The 19,158-nt window shown below is 29.4% G+C and overlaps 4 protein-coding genes and 1 non-coding gene across 5 annotated transcripts in view; 1 reads left to right on the top strand and 4 right to left on the bottom strand.

The window, feature by feature from the left end:
• Nucleotides 1-645: 645 nt before the first annotated feature.
• On the bottom strand, nt 646-718 carry PMUG01_10030200.1. Its single transcript has one exon. It is a non-coding gene (tRNA).
• A 1,440-nt stretch (nt 719-2,158) lies between these two features.
• On the bottom strand, nt 2,159-3,856 carry PmUG01_10030100 (conserved Plasmodium protein, unknown function; the record flags this gene model as incomplete). Its single annotated transcript, XM_029005493.1, has 6 exons — nt 2,159-2,231; nt 2,386-2,479; nt 2,638-2,706; nt 2,923-2,965; nt 3,185-3,369; nt 3,673-3,856. The coding sequence occupies 6 exons, from the start codon at nt 3,854-3,856 to the stop codon at nt 2,159-2,161; spliced, it is 648 nt and encodes a 215-aa protein (XP_028862076.1).
• A 1,045-nt stretch (nt 3,857-4,901) lies between these two features.
• PmUG01_10030000 (ribose 5-phosphate epimerase, putative) lies at nt 4,902-7,017 on the bottom strand (the record flags this gene model as incomplete). Its single annotated transcript, XM_029005492.1, has 5 exons — nt 4,902-5,000; nt 5,278-5,529; nt 5,863-6,030; nt 6,216-6,377; nt 6,994-7,017. 5 exons carry the CDS (start codon nt 7,015-7,017, stop codon nt 4,902-4,904), a joined length of 705 nt encoding a protein of 234 aa, XP_028862075.1.
• Nucleotides 7,018-9,816: 2,799 nt separating this feature from the next.
• On the top strand, nt 9,817-14,587 carry PmUG01_10029900 (conserved Plasmodium protein, unknown function; the record flags this gene model as incomplete). Its single annotated transcript, XM_029005491.1, is given in 2 exon segments — nt 9,817-10,680; nt 10,694-14,587. The coding sequence occupies 2 exon segments, from the start codon at nt 9,817-9,819 to the stop codon at nt 14,585-14,587; spliced, it is 4,758 nt and encodes a 1,585-aa protein (XP_028862074.1).
• Nucleotides 14,588-15,408: 821 nt separating this feature from the next.
• PmUG01_10029800 (kinase, putative) overlaps nt 15,409-19,158 on the bottom strand; it is a gene marked incomplete at both ends in the record, with an annotated part of 3,894 nt that continues 144 nt past the window's right edge. The window contains one exon of the mRNA XM_029005490.1: nt 15,409-19,158. This exon is cut by the window's right edge and continues 144 nt beyond it. Coding sequence (XP_028862073.1) covers nt 15,409-19,158 — 3,750 coding nt within the window.

The raw sequence follows: 19,158 nt of genomic DNA, 5'->3' as shown, positions 1-19,158 counted from the left end.
ATATATATATATGGTGAAAATTTAACGTTTACAAATTTTGAGAAATTATAAATTACCTTGCTTGTTCAGGTACAAGGAAAAGTTACTTTCCGCTCCTCCCCCGCAACTATGTGCCACTTCATGTGTAATATCTCTGCGTATATATTATATAAAAATGTGAAATTTGAAAGGGAAAAAAAAAAAAAAAATCATAATATTGAAATTACTGTAATAATGCGTTCTGCTCATCTTATACCGCTGATTTTTCCATTTATTAAAAATATATATTTAAAATTTTCTTTTGCTTTGTTAGTAATGAGAATAAAATATTGCATACAGTTATGTAGAGTTCATGCGGGGTTAAAGTCAAAGAGAGAAATACAACAAAAAAAAAGCTATGTGAAGAAGTATTATACTTATAACCGTTAGTGTATACATACAAGAGTACAAACATATATATATTTATTTATATATATAATCACATATATACATTTTGATGTATTTTTTTTCTCATATTTTTTAATTAAATTTGTATAAAGGGAAAAGTTGTAATTATTATGTATTCATTATTATATATTCGAGCCTTTTTTTCGTATGAAAAAAAAATTTTCTATTTTATTAACAAAGAATTTATTTAATCCAAACTCTGAATATTTTTTATTTGTATGCCGTGACCAGGGATCGAACCAGGGACCTTCAGATCTTCAGTCTGACGCTCTCCCAACTGAGCTATCACGGCTTACAAAAAATTATCTTCTCATATCCTTTATGTATTAAAAGTTTTGAAAGCTGACGATTTTGACTTATTAACCGACTTTTAGCTAATGCACAACGTACTTTAGCGTTACGCGACGAATATAATTTTTATTGAAGCACATACTTTGTATATACATGTACATGCACATGTATTTTTTTTTTTTTTTTTTTTCGAGCTATATTCTAAAACAGATGCCATCTACTATATGTTCACCATTTTGTAAATACATTTTGAATGTATTTTTTTGAATATTTAAAAAGAAAAAACACAAACGTATATTTGTTGTTTTGATAAATATGCTATCTGTTGTACCTTACCTTAACTAATTGGAATTTTTTTTTTTTTTAAAATACTTATTAAAATGTTTATATTAAAAAGGATACCAAATAGTTATGAGGAAGGTGAATTACCCCTTTGTTATAAATAGTAAAAAGAAAAGCATTTTCTTGTTAAAGCCCTTCTATTCTGTATATAACTCACTAATTGGGAAAATGAATATATGACAAGAAAATTTACGTTTTTGTAATCAACCGATTTATTAAAAAGGCTGAGGTGGAAGGAAGGGTAAAGATCTGCTGTATAAACTACATTTATATGAACAGTTCAGGAAAAAAGAAAAAAAAAAGAAAAAAAAGAAAAAGCAAGCTTAACCTTTTTTATCCTTTTTATAAGTCTTATTTAATTTGAATTGTTGATCTGTTCTTTTTTCTAATATGCACCTTTTTAGTAGTGTGCAATGGTGTGGACAAGAACAAAAAAAAAAAAAGAAAAAAAATTACCACGTTCGTTCATATTCTACTAGTTCCACTAGCTCAGAAAGTGAGATCAGTAGTTATATTTTTTATTTTTTCCATTTTTTATTTACCTTTTTTTTTACCATTTTTTTTTTTTTTCATATTACGAATGCATTTGCAAAATTACATAACAGTAAAAAGTGGGTTACAAAATACTTTTTCGAAAATAAAACAGAGTAACATTCCCGTATACACAAATGTGAGTGGTTGTCTCACCAAAAAGATAGTTCCTTTCCCTTTTCTGATAAAATAATTGAATTCACTTCAAACAAATATTGAGGGTATATATAATTCTACTGAAAATTGTAAAAGTACCATTTGATATTACTCATTAGTTCACTATTCTTTCATTGCTTTTCCCCTTTTTGTAATGCTCCAAAAAAAAAAAAAAAAAAAAAAAAAAAAAAACCAGGAGCACATGGAAATTATATAATGTCAAAATGGCATAATATCTAAGCCTGATAAGAGAAAAAAAAAAAAAAAAAAGTATAAGATGCTAAAAAGTTGAGAAGCTAAGAAGTACAAAGTAATATTATATGCATTAAAAATTGTCGGAGAGTAGCACAAGGTTCTATAAGCATTACCTTCGTAGCAACTAAAAAATAAATTTGTATTACCTCCCTCAATGTTAAAATACGTATGTCCACAATTTTTTCAAGAAGCATACTATATCCTCAATGATGTTTTTTATTATGTACCCTCTAAAAATGTAAAAGGAAAAGGGAATTTGAAGAATAATAGTCCCATAATTAAAGCTCACAAATGCTCACACATATGCCTACATATATGAATATCCGTATGTATATTTATGAACATTTTGCCGTAGCATGTACAAAACCATTTTTATTTCTTTACAAGTATTCCAGAGGATGATAAGGCATAGATTTGAAGAGGGAAATCTGTGAAATTGTGTATAAGCCTATATACATAACGGAAATAAATTGTAAGCCTAAAAGGAGGAAAGGAAAAGGGGAAAAGGTTACTGCCTATACCTCCTATGTAGCTCTCATAGGTGGGGATAGTGCGCCGTCGTAAATGCAAAGTGAATCTTAAAGCGTTTACATATGTTCATGCGTTCACTTGTTCACATGCTCATTTGTTCGTTACTGAAAGAGTTAATGTTTTCGTTGTCCTTCATGTATGGGTTGTCTAGACACTCGAATAAAGAAATTATTGCTACGAAAAAAAAAATATAATGAAATAAAAAAAAAGAAAAAACATGTACACACATACGCACATATACACACAAAGATAAAAATAAAGATAGAGACAAAGACAAATACCCACACATATACACGTGGGAGAATACTTATATACATATTTCCCTGCATATTCCTGGCTTATAAAAACATGACAATAAAAATTATGAAAACAATATGGCATTAGAGTTACCTGTTAAAAAAATAAAAAGTGCAACGGTAAGATATAGATAGCACTAACGAAAAAAATTGAAGAGAAAAAAAAAAAAAAATTTTTAAATTGAAGCATTTGTTAGCCTAAAAATTTGCATACCCATATATACATACATACAAATATACATACATACATATACATACATACATACAAATATACATACATATACATACATACATATACATACATACATATACATACATACATATATGTACAAGCGCAAGTACGTAGGAGGGTCTACCAAGAGTATATCCAGAACCGATATAGTAACTGTTCCTGTGGTTAAGGATACGTCAATTAAATCCTTGACGGAGAAAGGGTACATTTTAATTTTTGACAAAATATGCGTTCCATTTTTTCTCTTGAGAATGATAAAAGATAAAAGACACAATAGCAAAGATGTTATTGCAAAGGATTGTAGTAAACCTGAGTTGGTTTGGGGTATTCGAGGGGGGAAAGAGAATGAAGAAAAAGTTGTTTATATTATAAGTATAATATTATAGTTACATTATACAAATCGGGAGAAGAATTCTACATACAAAATATCTTTTAATTTTTGTTTATATAAAATGGGATTGTGTGCATTCGCTTTGTAGAAGCCACTTGAAAAAGCGCTTCGTGTGTACGTCTTGGGGTGCAAGTAGTATATTGGCATATTGGAAACATAACTGTAGAATATACGCATCCCATTGATATCGTGCACTGGATATGTACCCACTCAATTGTTACCTTTATTTATCAAATTTCCACCAAGTAATGAAGTTGAGAAAGCTATACTAGACAAAGCGAAGGACAGCACAAAGGATATTTTAAGAATACACTTACAAACATAATTTAATTTTATCAAAGGAGATGATTTGTCATATTGCAAGGAATTTACGATTGAGTCTTTTGCTTTTTTAAACAAATACATTTTTTTCAAACAAATGGGCACGTGCTTGAAGAGGGTAAAACGAAAAAAAAAAAAAAATGAAGTAAAAAAGTAAAATAAATAAAATATACAAAATAATATAGGAATAAAAAAATTAAGTACGCAAAATAGAATAGAATAAAATAAAAGCAACTTGACGAATGCAGAAGAGAAATAAATGATGAAGCATTATTATAACAAAATTTTTATTTTTTAAAAACATCACTGTGCAAATAACTTGGCAAATTAATAAACCGCTTCCAGGAGATGAGTGAAACGCTGAAATGTGCAGATTTACTTGTATATAAGTCTGTATGTGTATATATATATATATTTGTACGTATGTATATATATATATTTGTACGTATGTATATATATATATTTGTACGTATGTATATATATATATTTGTACGTATGTATATATATTTGTATGCATGCATGTATTATGTATAGAGCCACATATACCGATGAATAAGTCCATATGCACGCATATATCTGCGCACATGTATATACACATTTTTTCAAAGGCAAACACTGTACTATGTTGAATAGTATTTGTCTTTGCTTGCCTTTTATAAAAAAAAAATTATTAAACACTAAAAAATTCAAAAAATTTGCAAAAATAAGTATGTTCATTTGATTTTTTTTTTTTTTTTTAATAAAATTTAATAAAAACAAAACAAAAGGTGAGGGGGGAAATGTCCGTAAGAGTAGTCACAAGATGGGCAAAAAAAAAAAAAAAAAAAAAAAAGTAAATTAAATAAAAATGTGCAAAATAAATTCAAATAAGAAAGATACGAAAAATAAAAAATATAGGTAAAATAAAAAATATAGGTAAAATAAAAAATATAGGTAAAATAAAAAATATAGGTAAAATAAAAAATATAGGTAAAATAAAAAATATAGATAAAATAAAAAATATAGGTAAAATAAAAAATATAGGTAAAATAAAAAATATAGGTAAAATAAAAAATATAGGTAAAATAAAAAATATAGGTAAAATAAAAAATATAGGTAAAATAATAAAACCTATAACAACATAGTGTGCTCATTTTTTATTCAATTTTAATATAGTCCCGTCCTGTTTGCCTATCAAAGCTACATTAGTCATGTCAACAAAAATCCCGTGGTCAACAACTCCTGTGGTCTGAGAAAAAAAAAAAAAATAATAAAAATTTGTAAAGCATAAAAAAGGTTAAACTGGTAAGGAATAAAAAAGAAAAAAAAAAATTATACGAAATACATACGAAATGTAAACAATAAACCCATTTAGCAGGCACATATTTGTCACCATAAAATAGCACATTCAGAAAGTTCCTATTATCACACAATGATAAAAAGTGTATAACTTGGACTAATATAAAACAACCATTTCACGTAATTATTTTCAAAAGAAAATCCTTTTTTCAGTACATGTCTTTTACCATTTTTATTTTTGAACAAGTTTCCGCTAAATTCTCAATAGGATCTGTGAAAAAAAAATCCACAATATAATTTTTGTTATCTGTTATAAAAACCTCTCCATTCTTTTCCCTTAATTTATATTTACATTTTTTCAGTGATGATATTTTCATTAAATTCTGGATTATTTTTTCATAACCAAATGACAATATTTCTATTGGCACTGCCCCTGTAGTACCTAACCCGTTAATACACAGTTTTGACTCATCGACGATCTTAAAGGAGGGGAGAAAAAATGAAAAAATGAAAAAAATAATAAATTAATGGATACACAAATAAATGGATACACAAATAAATGGATACCCAAATAAATGGATACACAAATAAATGGATACACAAATAAATGGATACACAAATAAATGGATAAATACGTAAACAAATTTGCTCGCATTCAAAGTGCAACCAACGGAAAGGATAGCAGAAATGCGTGCAGACTTGCATACAGGTACGTATGTATAAACGTGTGTGCATATACACGTATTTATGCATTTATGTACGTATGATTGCCCGCTTGGCAAAACGTGTAGGGGTCTTTCTCAGTCCCTTACGATTATAAAAAAAGATGCGCTTGCTGCCACCAGCTTTTCACGAACTAAAGCTCCTCCTCGTCCTTTTACTAGATTCAAGTCAAGATCTATTTCATCGGCTCCATCAATTGCTATGTCAATATGTGAATTTCGTTTCAAGATAGTCAGAGGGATACCCAAATTTCTGGCCTAAAAAAGGAGAAGAGTTACATGCGTTTATGGACTTACATATATATAACAATGCACGCACATGTACAGCCATGCAGTACCCACGCACATTGGTATACAAACAACGAGAACATACTGACGTAAGGGGTAGTTCCCTTTCGAACAAACAATAAAGATCTTTTTCGTTTGCTCCTGCTTGATATTACCTTTATTTCCGTGTCAATGCTGGTTGGAATACAAACTACATCCCTTATCTTTCCGATTTTCATCAATTTTTCAATTCGCTCGAGTACGTAAAAAACCGTAGACCCGGTTCCCAACCCTATGGTCATATTCGACTGCACATAATCGTCTACAGCTTTGTACGCCTGTTTCGAAATTAAATTTAAAAAAAATAAAATAATAATAAGCATAAACATAAGCATAAGCATAAACATAAACATAAGCATAAACATAAACATAAGCATAAACATAAGCATAAACATAAGCATAAACATAAGCATAAGCATAAACATAAGCATAAACATAAGCATAAACATAAACATAAACATAAGCATAAGCATAAGCATAAACATAAGCATAAGCATAAGCATAAGCATAAACATAAGCATAAGCATAAACATAAGCATAAGCATAAGCATAAACATAAGCATAAACATAAACATAAACATAAGCATAAGCATAAACATAAACATAAACATACGTTCACAATATGGGTATCCATACGTATGTACATATGTAAAAACGCAGAATTCAGTCGTTTCATGCAAAGTAGTACATCCAAAAACGTAGGCACATAATGTGTAAACGCATATATACGGGTGCTATTCTTCCAATGCATCTACTATGTTTCATAAATATACAAACGTGTAGGTTAATCGAGTCTACATTCTATCACGTTGTTCTAAAGTTACACAAAGCTCTATATTATTAATAATGCTATGTATTATGACGAGTGCAAAATATGTGTTCAGGAAAACTTACTACTATCTTTTTTAGGTCGTCCATTTTATTCTTACAACAGTCTTAAAATAAAAAATGCAAAACACGTTTCAGTGGTACTCTTTCAAAAAAGGGATTACTATTTATTATTTATCCCCCCCCCAAAAAAAAAAAAAAAAAAAAAAAAAAAAAAATGGAATATTCAGTTTATATTTTCATTTATTTTGTAGTGTATAAATTTTTCTTTTTTTTTTTTTTTTTTTTTTTTTTAACTAAACTAAACTAAACTAAGTACTGATCCTATAACACCCCAAATATAATTTTGTATGAGATCAGTATTATTTTTTAATGTTAAAATGAGTACGTAATAAAAAAAATCCAAAGGAAAAAAAAAGTTAAGAAAAAAAAAAAAGAAAAAAAAAAAGAAACTTAACCAAAAGAACTATTTAATCATCTCCATATTGGTATATAGAAAATGGGCGAAAAAGTTTTCCATAAATTAATTTTATGTAAATATAAATTTAAATGTATGTATGGTCGTATGTAAATACTATTTTAAACTCAAACAAAAGATTGGCGTTCCATTTGTATACTGGGCTTCACAAAAATGGGTCATAGAGTAAAAAAACAAAGATGCCTTAAAATTAGCTATATATAGAATAAATTTATTGATGTTTTTACATACATAAACATAAAAACGCATATACTATATCGTCATATTCTCTTTAAACTTATATTCTCCAACTGTAGAAACTCGTACAGTGCAGAAGCATATATGTATTATATATACATACAATAAGCATATATTTAATATATTTATATATTAAATGTACTATATATATATATATATATATATATATGTATATATACGTGTTATGTACATAATGTTATATTATGTATATAAGTAAAATTAAAAAAAAAAAAATTATTACATGACTATCGTAATATAGCAACTGGTTCTCTTCCTATCTTTGTATCCCTTTTTTTTTTTTTTTTTTTTTTTTTTTTTTATTTTGCATACTGCTTTATATTCTACCAGAGAGAACAAAAAAAAAAAAAAAAAAAAAAAAAGCCATAAAAGCAGATCTAGTAGGTGAGAATACAGCTAAAGTGTTGACTAAAAAGAAAAAAAATATACGCGTGGTGTATATATTGGAATATATAACTCGGACAACATTTTCATTGTATCGTTTTTTCATTTGCACTTCCAGTGTTATTCTCTATGCCTAAAACTTGTGCAGAATGTAAAGGCTTATATTTTTCCTCCCTCAAAAAAAGGAGGCCAAAAAATGGGACAAATATGATGCAAAATTTTGGCAAAAATAGTAATGCTAAAATTTTGGAAAAAATAGTAATGCTAAAATTTTGGAAAAAATAGTAATGCTAAAATTCGATAAGCCAAAAGTTCGAACAAAATTCACAGCAAGATGAATGTAGAAAACGATACAAGAATAAAGTAAAACGAAACATGTATGGTCTTCTCGAAAAAAGAAAAATATATACAAAATGGTACTCAGTAAAGCTATGCCATTTTAGATAAACCTAATGATTCCATAAAAAATTGAAAAAATGGAACTCTTTGTGGGTTGAGATATGTTTGTGGGGAAAGTAAAAAAAAAAAAAAAAATATATTTTTATGGAAAAATGGAAAGATATATAGATATATAGAACATAAAGCATTTCAATAATTTATGTCTGGACATTTTACAGCATGTATTAATAAAAGTAATTGCGCAGAATGCAAATGGATGTTCCCCTTTTTTTTTTTTTTTTTTTTTATGTTATATATATGTAATTATAAAAAAAAAAAAAAAAAAAAAAAAATGGAGCGTACAATACGTCATATTGTAATATTGTTTTTATAAATTTAATGGAGAGAACAGGAAAATAAAAAAAGGAATGACACAAAAATCAGCCTTATCTGCATTTGTGCATTAATTATTTGCACAGTTTATGAAGGTAATTACATAGGTAGTTAAATATACCAAAATGCGCAGGAAAATTTTTCTCCATTCGATATATTTATTCGGAAAGGAGTGGAAACTTTTTAGCGCGGGCATGTGATGATAGGTATGTATATATATAACTGTACATATACGTATAAATACATGTATATATATAACTGTACATATACGTATAAATACATGTATATATATAACTGTACATATACGTATAAATACATGTATATATATAACTGTACATATACGTATAAATATATGTATATATATAACTGTACATATACGTATAAATATATGTATATATATAACTGTACATATACGTACAAATATATGTATACATATACGTTTACATATACGTATACATATACGTATACATATACGTACACATGTATATATGCATTTATATATTCTTGCACACGCGGGTCAGGAGAATGAATGCAAAATGAGATACCGCAGTACGTAAGTTTGAAAAGGGGGAAATACGCACCTTTGTGTTTACATTTTATTACGGGCTTCTACACATATTACTTCCCTTTGAGTGTCTTTCTTGATTTTCGTTCCTTTCGTTCTTTTTTCCTTTTTCTTTCTCTCTTCCTTTCCCTTTTTTTTTTTTTTTTTTTTCTTAAAACTGAAAAAGAAGTGAAAAGGACATGTTCGGCAAAAATTTAAAGCACTAATCGTACGAAATGAAATTTTTGCAAGTACACAAATGTTTGGCATATACACCATACTAAGGAGAAAAGGAGAGTGCACATATTCTTCGTATGTATGTCGTTATATATATGCCTCTACTTTTATATGCTTTACTTGCATATCTATATGTGTATGCCTTCCTGTATATGCATACACTTTATCTGTGCGCATGTGATATGAACCAATTTACGGCAAGAAGAATTAGTGCGCAAAAATGGAGGATGTTTTGCCAACCAAGCGAGTAGACCCTAAGTCGTATGAGCTATTCTACTGGAGAAATTTTTTTTCGAAAGAAATAGATAAGGAACATAACTCATTAGTAGAAATAACATCATGTAATACGGTAAAGTTAAGAAATGTAAAAATTAATAGTACTATTCTTAATGGTTTCATAAAAATAGATCATTACATGTGTCCATATTTTTATAAAAATTTTGTTATTTCAAATGATAAAAAGAAATATGAAGGATCATTTAGAAATAGACACATTGAGGGAGTTGGTAAAATTATAACAGATCATTTTATATATGAAGGATATATATATAGGGGCAAAAAATGGAAAAGGGGCAAATGTTCCTTCATACATTTTGATAAAGGGGGAAAACAGAATATTATATATGAAGGTTTCTGGGTGAATAATAAGAGAAATGGATGGGGTACGTTAAAACTTGTTAATAAGGATCAAGTCAAGTTAATAATGTATAAAGGCTTTTGGAAAAACAACGAAAGGGATTTTTACGGTATTCAGTATTACAATGATAATTCTGTTTATTTCGGTTACTGGAAAAGAAATAAAAAATTTGGATTTGGAAAAATGGTATGGTATTTCGACTCAAAGGGGGGTTCAAAAGGTAAATTTGTGGAAAACTTACAAGAGTCAATCAAAATGAGGAAACATGACTTAATGGGGGATGTTGACAATGAGGGGTGGACTAACGTAATAGAAAGACCTAACATAATCGAAAGGACCACATTAATGGGGAGAAAAACTGCCGCTTCTAGACTGTACAACACATACTTGGGTGAGTGGAAAAATGATAAGTTTCATGGATATGGCACGTATATATGGTTTTTTAAAAAAAAAAAAAAAAAAAAAAAAAAATGAAATAATTTACCAAAATGAAAAATATGATCAATATTCGGGATACTGGAGAAAGGGAAAGAAAAATGGCTACGGTATTTTCTATTACAATTGTGGTAAGAAATATATAGGTATGTGGAAAGATAATAAGAAGGATGGGGTTGGATACTTTATAAAATTAAACGGAATAGTGTCTAAGTGCTTATACAAAAGTGGTAAACTTATATCTGATATTGACCTGAATGTTCCTTACAGAATTAATAACACATATACCAACTCATTATGTAGAGTCATAAATTTGTTTTTCTTTAAAAAATATTTCAATATAACAAATAAAAAGATCGAGTTTGTGTATAAAGTCATCTACGCGAATTTTCCCCTTCTGGTGGATATATACAACAGGTATAAAAAGAAGAATGGGAAGCAAAGGTATAAGCAGAAACAAACTAACAGGAAAACTCATAACCAAGCGCGCAGTCAAAATTACCAGGGAACCTTCCATTTGCACAATTTATGGAATATGTTTTACCATGCCAATATTATTAATTACCACTTCACTTTGTGCTCATTGAACAAGTTAGTTACTGACCATACTTCCATGTGTGAACACCTTGAAATGTTCAATTTGTTGGTGAATGAGAAGGAATCAACTCGTATGGACGAAATTTTAATTAATGAAAAAGATTTAGTAAAAAGCTTCTTCAAGTCAAAGCACCTTCTAAATATACCTGTCTTGTCTTCTTCCCTTCGTATGAGGATGAAACAAAACGGTACTTTTTCTCATAAGGACGATGAAAAGAATGTTTTCAATAGTACTGAGGATTGCCAAAATGCAATATTACCATATAGCACTTATGGTAACAGCGAGGCGGGTACTCGTGCATATGAAGAGGTTTCCACTAGTGAATGCATAGTACGTGATGATAAGGTTAGTTCAAAAAAGACTAACTTTTCATTACAACACTATAACAAGGTGAAGAGCAAATCAAATAAAAACCTACTATTTGTCCATATGAATTATATTATTTTTAATAAAAATTTGATAAGCTTAAAAAAAAATTGTACAAATTTATATAAACACTACTGGAAAGAGTGTTGTATGCACAAAAGGGAAAGTCATACCATTTTACAAAAAATGTTTATCATATTGTTAAGAAATAAAAAAAATAATAATAATTGTTATTTATACTATGTTCTAGTTAGCTTATTTCAGTACAATTCCCCCTTGTTATATTTTCTTTTTCGCCCGCATAATAAGAAATGGAGCAAATGGAAGAAGTACTCTCATAAGCGAACTGCTGATAGGAACAACACTTTTTCTTCTGACCATCAAATGAGCAAAGATGATTACAAAAATGGAGGAATGAAACGAACGAATGTGGAAGAAAATATTAACAATGAAGTATGCAATCCGGTGAAGGAAATGGCATCAGGTTATTTTAAAAATGAACGTGTAGCTGTACAATTGAAGGATAAAAAAATGGTAACACATTTGAATAACATAATTTCTTTTCTAAATGTAAATAGATGTTATATACATGACGAAAAAAGGAAAATAAGTTTTAATTGTTTCATTTTTACCCTTGTTCATATATCAATACGCATGAGCAATTTTGGTGATATGACCCAAGTCTTCCTTAACTTGATTAACTCATTGAAAAGGCTCTCATTCAAAAGAGACGGTAAGAAGCTATTGGATAATGACAACAACAACATGTTTAGAAAAAGAATAACAGAGGTAGAAAAAAAGAAGAAGAAAAATTTATATAATATGGACATAATAAAGTATGTTACTACAAAATGTACCAGAAATGGTATGATGAAAAGAAATATTGTGGGTAAAAACAATAACATATGTAATAACTTTTTAAAAATCAGTCATACGCTGGAAAATACTACAGGTAAAAAAAAGGAAGAACTAAATATGAGGAGAAAACATGAAAATATAACGAATGAAAAGAACGGAAAAAAAAAAAATTTTATGACATGTGCTGTATGCTGTTATCATGATAAACAGATAAGCAAATTTTGTAAAAGAAAGACTAACTGTGCGCCATATTTACAGAGGAAAGAAAGAACATATCGTTTTTCAAACGAGGAGAAAAGTAGTAAAGAGCTAGTAAACATTTTGAATATTTTCGCTTATTATTATATTTTTTACTTTTTAATATTTGAATCAGGGGAAAAAAGTTTTTCAATTTTTAGCACAAAATTAAATGTGTCCATGCGGCTAAGAGATATATTAATATTTCTATTTCAGTTGAAATTAATAAAAAAAAATAAAGTGAAAAATAACGTAACATGTGTTAATTTAGACACTTACTCATTATTACACAAAAAAGGAGGGAAAAAAAAATTAAATGTCAAAATTTGGAATTTCCTGACAGGTGCATGTGGAAATGAAAAAAATGAAAAAAATGAAGAAAATGAAGAAAATGAAGAAAACGTGTCAGGAAAAGTCTGTACAGTGCAGGCTGGTAAAAATAGGGAACATATTGATGATAACATGGAAGAAAAACAAGAGAAATTAAACTCAGGTTGTACATCAAAAAGTGGGAAACAAACAAAAAACATTGAAATAAGAAGTGAAAAAAAAGGTAGCAAAAAGGACAGTAGAAGTGTGCACAGTGTTATAAGTCGTGCGAATGGTGAAGCTACAACAAATTTAGAAAGTGAGAAATGCACGAAAAATGGCGATGGTCGTAATGATCGTAATGATGGTGATAATTGTGGTAACCATGATTGTCGTCTCTATTATAACAATAACAGTGAGCACAATGCGCAAACGGACAAAAAAAACAATTTGCAATTCGTAAATTTATCCAGAAAAAAGAACATTTACATGAACAGTTCAGGAAAAAACAAGGCTAGTAATAAAAAAGCTTTAAATAAATTTTCAAGCATATTTTATTTGTCCTTTTTTGAAATTTTGGCAATTTTTTGTGATATATTCAACTGCAAGAATTTACATTTAATAAATACCACTTGCTATAATTTGTACGCAACCAAGTTAAAAAAAAAAAAAAGAAGAAAGAAAATAAGTAAATGTCGTTTAAAAAATAATGTGGTACACTATATTATGATATTAGAACAGGAACGAAAAAAATTTCTGGTCAAATTTTCCCAGTGTGCAGGAGGGAAGACGCTCAACGGGAAAAAACTATGCAGCGGGAAAATGATCAGTGGGAAATCTTTAAAAAATGAGCGAATAAGAAATGGTATGAAAAAGCGTGCCTGTCGTGTTCATACAAAGTTATACAAAGAAAAAGCGCTAAATAGATTAAATGAAAAATTGGACGAACTGTGCAAATTGGACCACTTGGACCAAATATATAAAATAGACAGAATAGACAGAATAGACAGAATAGGCAGAATAGACAGAATAGACAAAATAGACAAAATAGACAGAATAGACAGAATAGACAGAATAGACAAAATAGACAAAATAACATGGGAACAGGGATTGACGGGTGAACATATTCAGAGTAAACCCCCTGGCTCACCTGAAAAAGCAAAAAAAAGAAATGACATAGGAGGTAAAAGTACAAAGTGCTTAAAAAAAAAAAAGGCTTACTGTTCAGAAGAGGATAACAAATGTATTGAATTAAGGAAGAGTGAACACGTACTTCATACAAATGTTATTATTAAAAGAAAAAGTGAAATAAAAATATTAACACACTCTTTGAAAAGGAAATTTATAAATTCTCATAAAAATTATATGAATGTTTTAGATTATTATAACATTTATATAACTCCTTATGAGTTCCTTTTGTTTTTTTTAAAATTTGTTGAAAGAGTGAAAAGAAAAAAAAACATTAACAGTTCATACAATGACGTGCTATTTTTTTTTATTTTCCACATTTTGTTATATAGAACATTTCAGCTAGCCAAAAAAAAAAAATAAAAAATAAAATAAAATAAATGTTTATATTGAAATAACTAAGTGAAATTAATCTATACGTAGATAATTAAATAAATGAATAGTTAACACTTACATAGGAGTGTTAAAGATGATAAGGCAAACGCTTATAGCAACTCGACGTTTTTCTTTTTCTTTTTATTTTTCCTTTTTTTTTTTTGTACTTATGCACATAAATACTGTGTATAAATTATTCTCAAAAGAAAAACGATGATACTCAAACGTCGCAATCATACAATTAAAAAAAAAAAAAAAAAGGAATAAAGGATTGTATAAATAAATAAAAACATAAAAGCATAAACGAATAAATAAACAATAGGGGGGAGGGGTATTCACTTAGTATCCGGCATGAAATAATGAATTACACAAACAATATGTTGTCCAGCTGAATGATAAAACCCGTTAATAATTAATGAGAGAGAGCTTCATGCACATATACACATTAATAATGGATGTATGGATATGTGGATATTTGCATGCGTATATAACACGCTTTAACTGATAAATGCTACAAAAAAAAATAAAAAAAAAATAAAAAAAAAAATGAAAACAAAAATAACCCCTAAAATAATCTGAATTATAAATGAATACAAAAAGTATTGACGAATAATATATAAGGATGCTTATTCAATTGTACAAAAAAAAAAAAAAAAAAAAAAAAAAAAAAAAGGGTTATTCATAATACGATTAATATATGCATACGTATGGACATGCATAAAAAAATATACACACAAATATGCATATTTATTTGTGTATGTTAATGTATGCATATATAGTCATGCCTGCGCTTCAAACAGCTGGGCGCGTCATGCGCCGTCGTCCTGCTTATTTTTCTGACTTGACAAGCATATAATAGATGGAGGTAGTTTATTATTCATATAAACAGTTTTGCATAGTTTAATTAAATTATTAATACCAAAAAGTATATCTTCGTTCAATTTATGTTTCTTTAGTTGATCTTTTTTTTTTCTCATATAGTTTATATTTTCAAAAGAGTACGTGAAGTCGATCCATTTAATATCACAGGAGGATGGGTTTTTTCTATCATATATTATTAACAAAGAAGTTGAACAAAAGGAATAAAGAGATTGTTGTTCTAGCCATAGTTTTAATTTTACCAATTTTGGTAAAATAATGGAAGCAATATTTTTTAAAAATAAAAATAAAAAATATATAACTTGTTCTTCACTTAAATTTAAGCCAATATCTCTACTAACTGTTATTCTGTTATTTGTATTATCATAACACTTTGTTATTCCCATTTTTTCCTTATTTGGATATGTGTTCATTTTATCTTCTTTGTTTAATTTATTTCTCTTAATAATGTTATTCTTTTGTATAAAATTTGTGTAAAATTCCTTTATATTTTCATCGTCTAATAAATATACCTGTTTTATATAATATATTAATGCACATATACGAAAACCTAACATCTTTTGAGTAGTTTTTAATGAAGTAATTTCTTGCTTCCATGATTTTAATAAACAATATATTTCATTATTATCATATTTATCAAAACAACTAGGTAAATTTAAATCCTTTGATGATATGTCAATTATATGTTGGTCGCTTGTATTCATAAACTTACTTCTTATCTCTTTTTTCATTTTAGACCATTTTTTTAAGTATTTCTCTTTTTCTTTCCATTCGACTAACTCACTTTCCCTTAACAAATTTTCGCTAAATAGTGGGTCGTTATCCTTCAACGTGTTATATCCTAATTTTAAATCTAGCATGTGCTGATCACTATGTTTTATTCTGCTGCATATCTTCTTCAGCTTTAGAGCCAGGTGAACAGCATCTACACAGTTGCTACTGGTTTTGCTACTGGTGTTGCTACTGGTGTTGCTACTGGTGCTGCTCCAGGTATTGCTTCTAGCATTGCTTCTGGCACTGCTTCTGGCACTGCTTCTGGCATTGCTTCTGGCATTGCTTCTGGCATTGCCGCTACCAGTAGCCACATCACTATATCTTCCTATAACCCATGTTTCCCCGTCTTCGTTTGATATGCTTTTCTCTGATGCGCATTTGAACGATTCGACTATTGGTAACTTCGTTTCATTCGAAAGGAATGCCATATTTTTCTCTTCTTTGCTCGCATTACTTTCAGTTCTTATGAGGGGATTTGGTTGATCACCCTGCTTCTTCCTCACCCCTTGTTTTGTCATCACCCCGGGTGCGTCAAGTAAGATTTGATTATTACCATCTAACTCTTCCTTACCATTTCCTTTCAATACACTTTTTTTTGAACACTTCTTATCCCTGGTATGATCCTTTTCATAGTACACATGTAACTCCCCCTCCTCCACGCAATTTACTCCATTTACAGCATTTATGTCGTTACTCCCTCGTACACTTTCCTTACACCTATATACGGGGACTACATTGTAACACTTAGGAATTAGTTTATGTTTAACTAAATATGATAACATTAACTTTTCATTCAACAAATTTTTTTTTTTTTTTTTATCAGTTCGTTTTGGTCCACCACTTTGAGCACTAGGATCAGTGTAACGTTCATCAGGATCATTTTGAAGAGCACTATATTGTGAAGAAACATCTTTTTCTTTTCTGTTCATCTCTGTGAATGGATTTCTTTCATCCGATGGGCCTCTTTCTAACGTATATTCCTCGGCGGGGATACGTCGTATACTATCCACTGTGCTACTACCACTGCCACTTCCGTTGCTACTACCGCTGCTACTGCCTCTGCTACTGCCTCTGCTACTACCGCTTCTGTTCCCATTACATACATTCAAATTTGTTCTCTTCAACTGAGTACTTGCGGTACCATTGGGAAAATCCTCCAGGGTGAATGTTCTGCAGTGAAGCAGATCATGGAGTACGGATGTTTCAACTTGGTGTGTCTTACTTAACACACCTACATCACTCAAATTTTGGGAAGATAATTTTCCAATGGTTGCAAAGCGACCTGCACTACCTGCCACTCGGTTTAAGTCCCTCGCCTGTAATGCATGCTTGTAACATTCAATGTTGTGTGTGGTACCAGAGTACAAATTCTTTAATAACGATTTGATTAATGCTTCCTTTACTTCGCTTTTATTAATTAAGTGAAAATTAGAAAATACCCTGTTCATTTTACTGCATAAAATTAAGCAGTCATTTTTATTTTTATTTTTCTCTTTACATTTTTTATAATTATCCTTTTCACCATCGTCATAATTGTTGTTGCTATGATGCAAAATGAACATATTTGTAAATTCGTCAATATTACTTTGCAGTCCTTTTTTATTAATCTTATAAATAATATTATATGAAATAAACACATTAAAGTAAAATTTGGCTTCACCATCTTTGAAAAAAGGTATCACTTTGTAAATAAATTTTGAATTTTCATTTGTTAACATAATCGATGTGCCTGTGAGTTTTAAGTTAGCCATGTTATACAACACTTTATCCACAACTGGTCTGTTACGAATTGTGCCGTTGTGACTACTACAACTAGTGAAGCGACTTCTGTCGTATTTTCGTTTCTTCCTTTCGTCTTTGTTTTCGTTTTTGTCTTTGTTTTTGTTTTCGTTCTCCTCGTCTTCTTCTTCTTCGTCTTCGTCTTTGTCTTCGTCTTCGTTTTTCTCGTCTTCTCCCTGTTTCTCTTCTTCGGCACCCCCGATTTTTTCTGCATTACACGGTAAATACCCTCCTGCAATTTCGTACCTTTTTCCTGATTCGTCTTTGGACGATTTTACAAAATTTAAGAATTCCATGAACCGTTCTTCCTTTTCATGGTTATCCGCATATTGAAATTTCGGGTGCTCCGTGCTTCTACAACCTCTACCTGCACTTTTATATCTAGTACAATTGATGGTGCTACTTCTATCCCCTTCATGAGCAAGTTTAACCACCTTGTCAAAATTACACGAATCATACCTACTCGCTGTGCAGATAATTAGGTCGTTGCTATTTTCCACTACATCATTTTCAAGAGTATGCCCCTTAATAAATTCCTCCACTCTGATGCTACTACCACAATTGTTTCTCACTTCCTTTCCATTTTCATAAGCTGACCCACTACTATTACCATTCAAATGAAGATCATTATTTATCCTATCATTTTGTAAAATATCACAAATATGACTGTGCTTTTTTTTTCTATATATTTTCTCCTTATAGTTGTCTTTTTCAGTCATACTAATTTCCCCCTTTACATATAAATAACTGTCATCTATGTAATAATTTTTTTGTTTTATTTTATTAAAAATTTCTTTTTCTTTTTTTTTCCCCTTAATATCGAATTTATCAAGTGTACTACAACCACTCCTGTGCTTCTTAGCATCACCCATTAGAGTAATACTTCTACTTCTGCTACTTCTACTTCTGCTACTTCTACTTCTGCTACTTCTACTTCTGCTACTTCTATTTCTGCTACTTCTGCTACTTCTACTTCTGCTACTACCACTACTAACACGGCCTACATATTGACACTCTTCCTTCTCATTCATAATTGCATTCACACTAGTACAGTTTACACTACTATAGTTTACTCTGTTAGAGCTACCATGAATTAGGTCATCAGGCCTTCTGCCATTTGATGAATT

This window comes from Plasmodium malariae (genome assembly GCF_900090045.1).
Source record: "Plasmodium malariae genome assembly, chromosome: 10".
NCBI classification, from domain to species: domain Eukaryota; phylum Apicomplexa; class Aconoidasida; order Haemosporida; family Plasmodiidae; genus Plasmodium; species Plasmodium malariae.
This window is presented reverse-complemented; position numbering and strand designations above follow the sequence as displayed.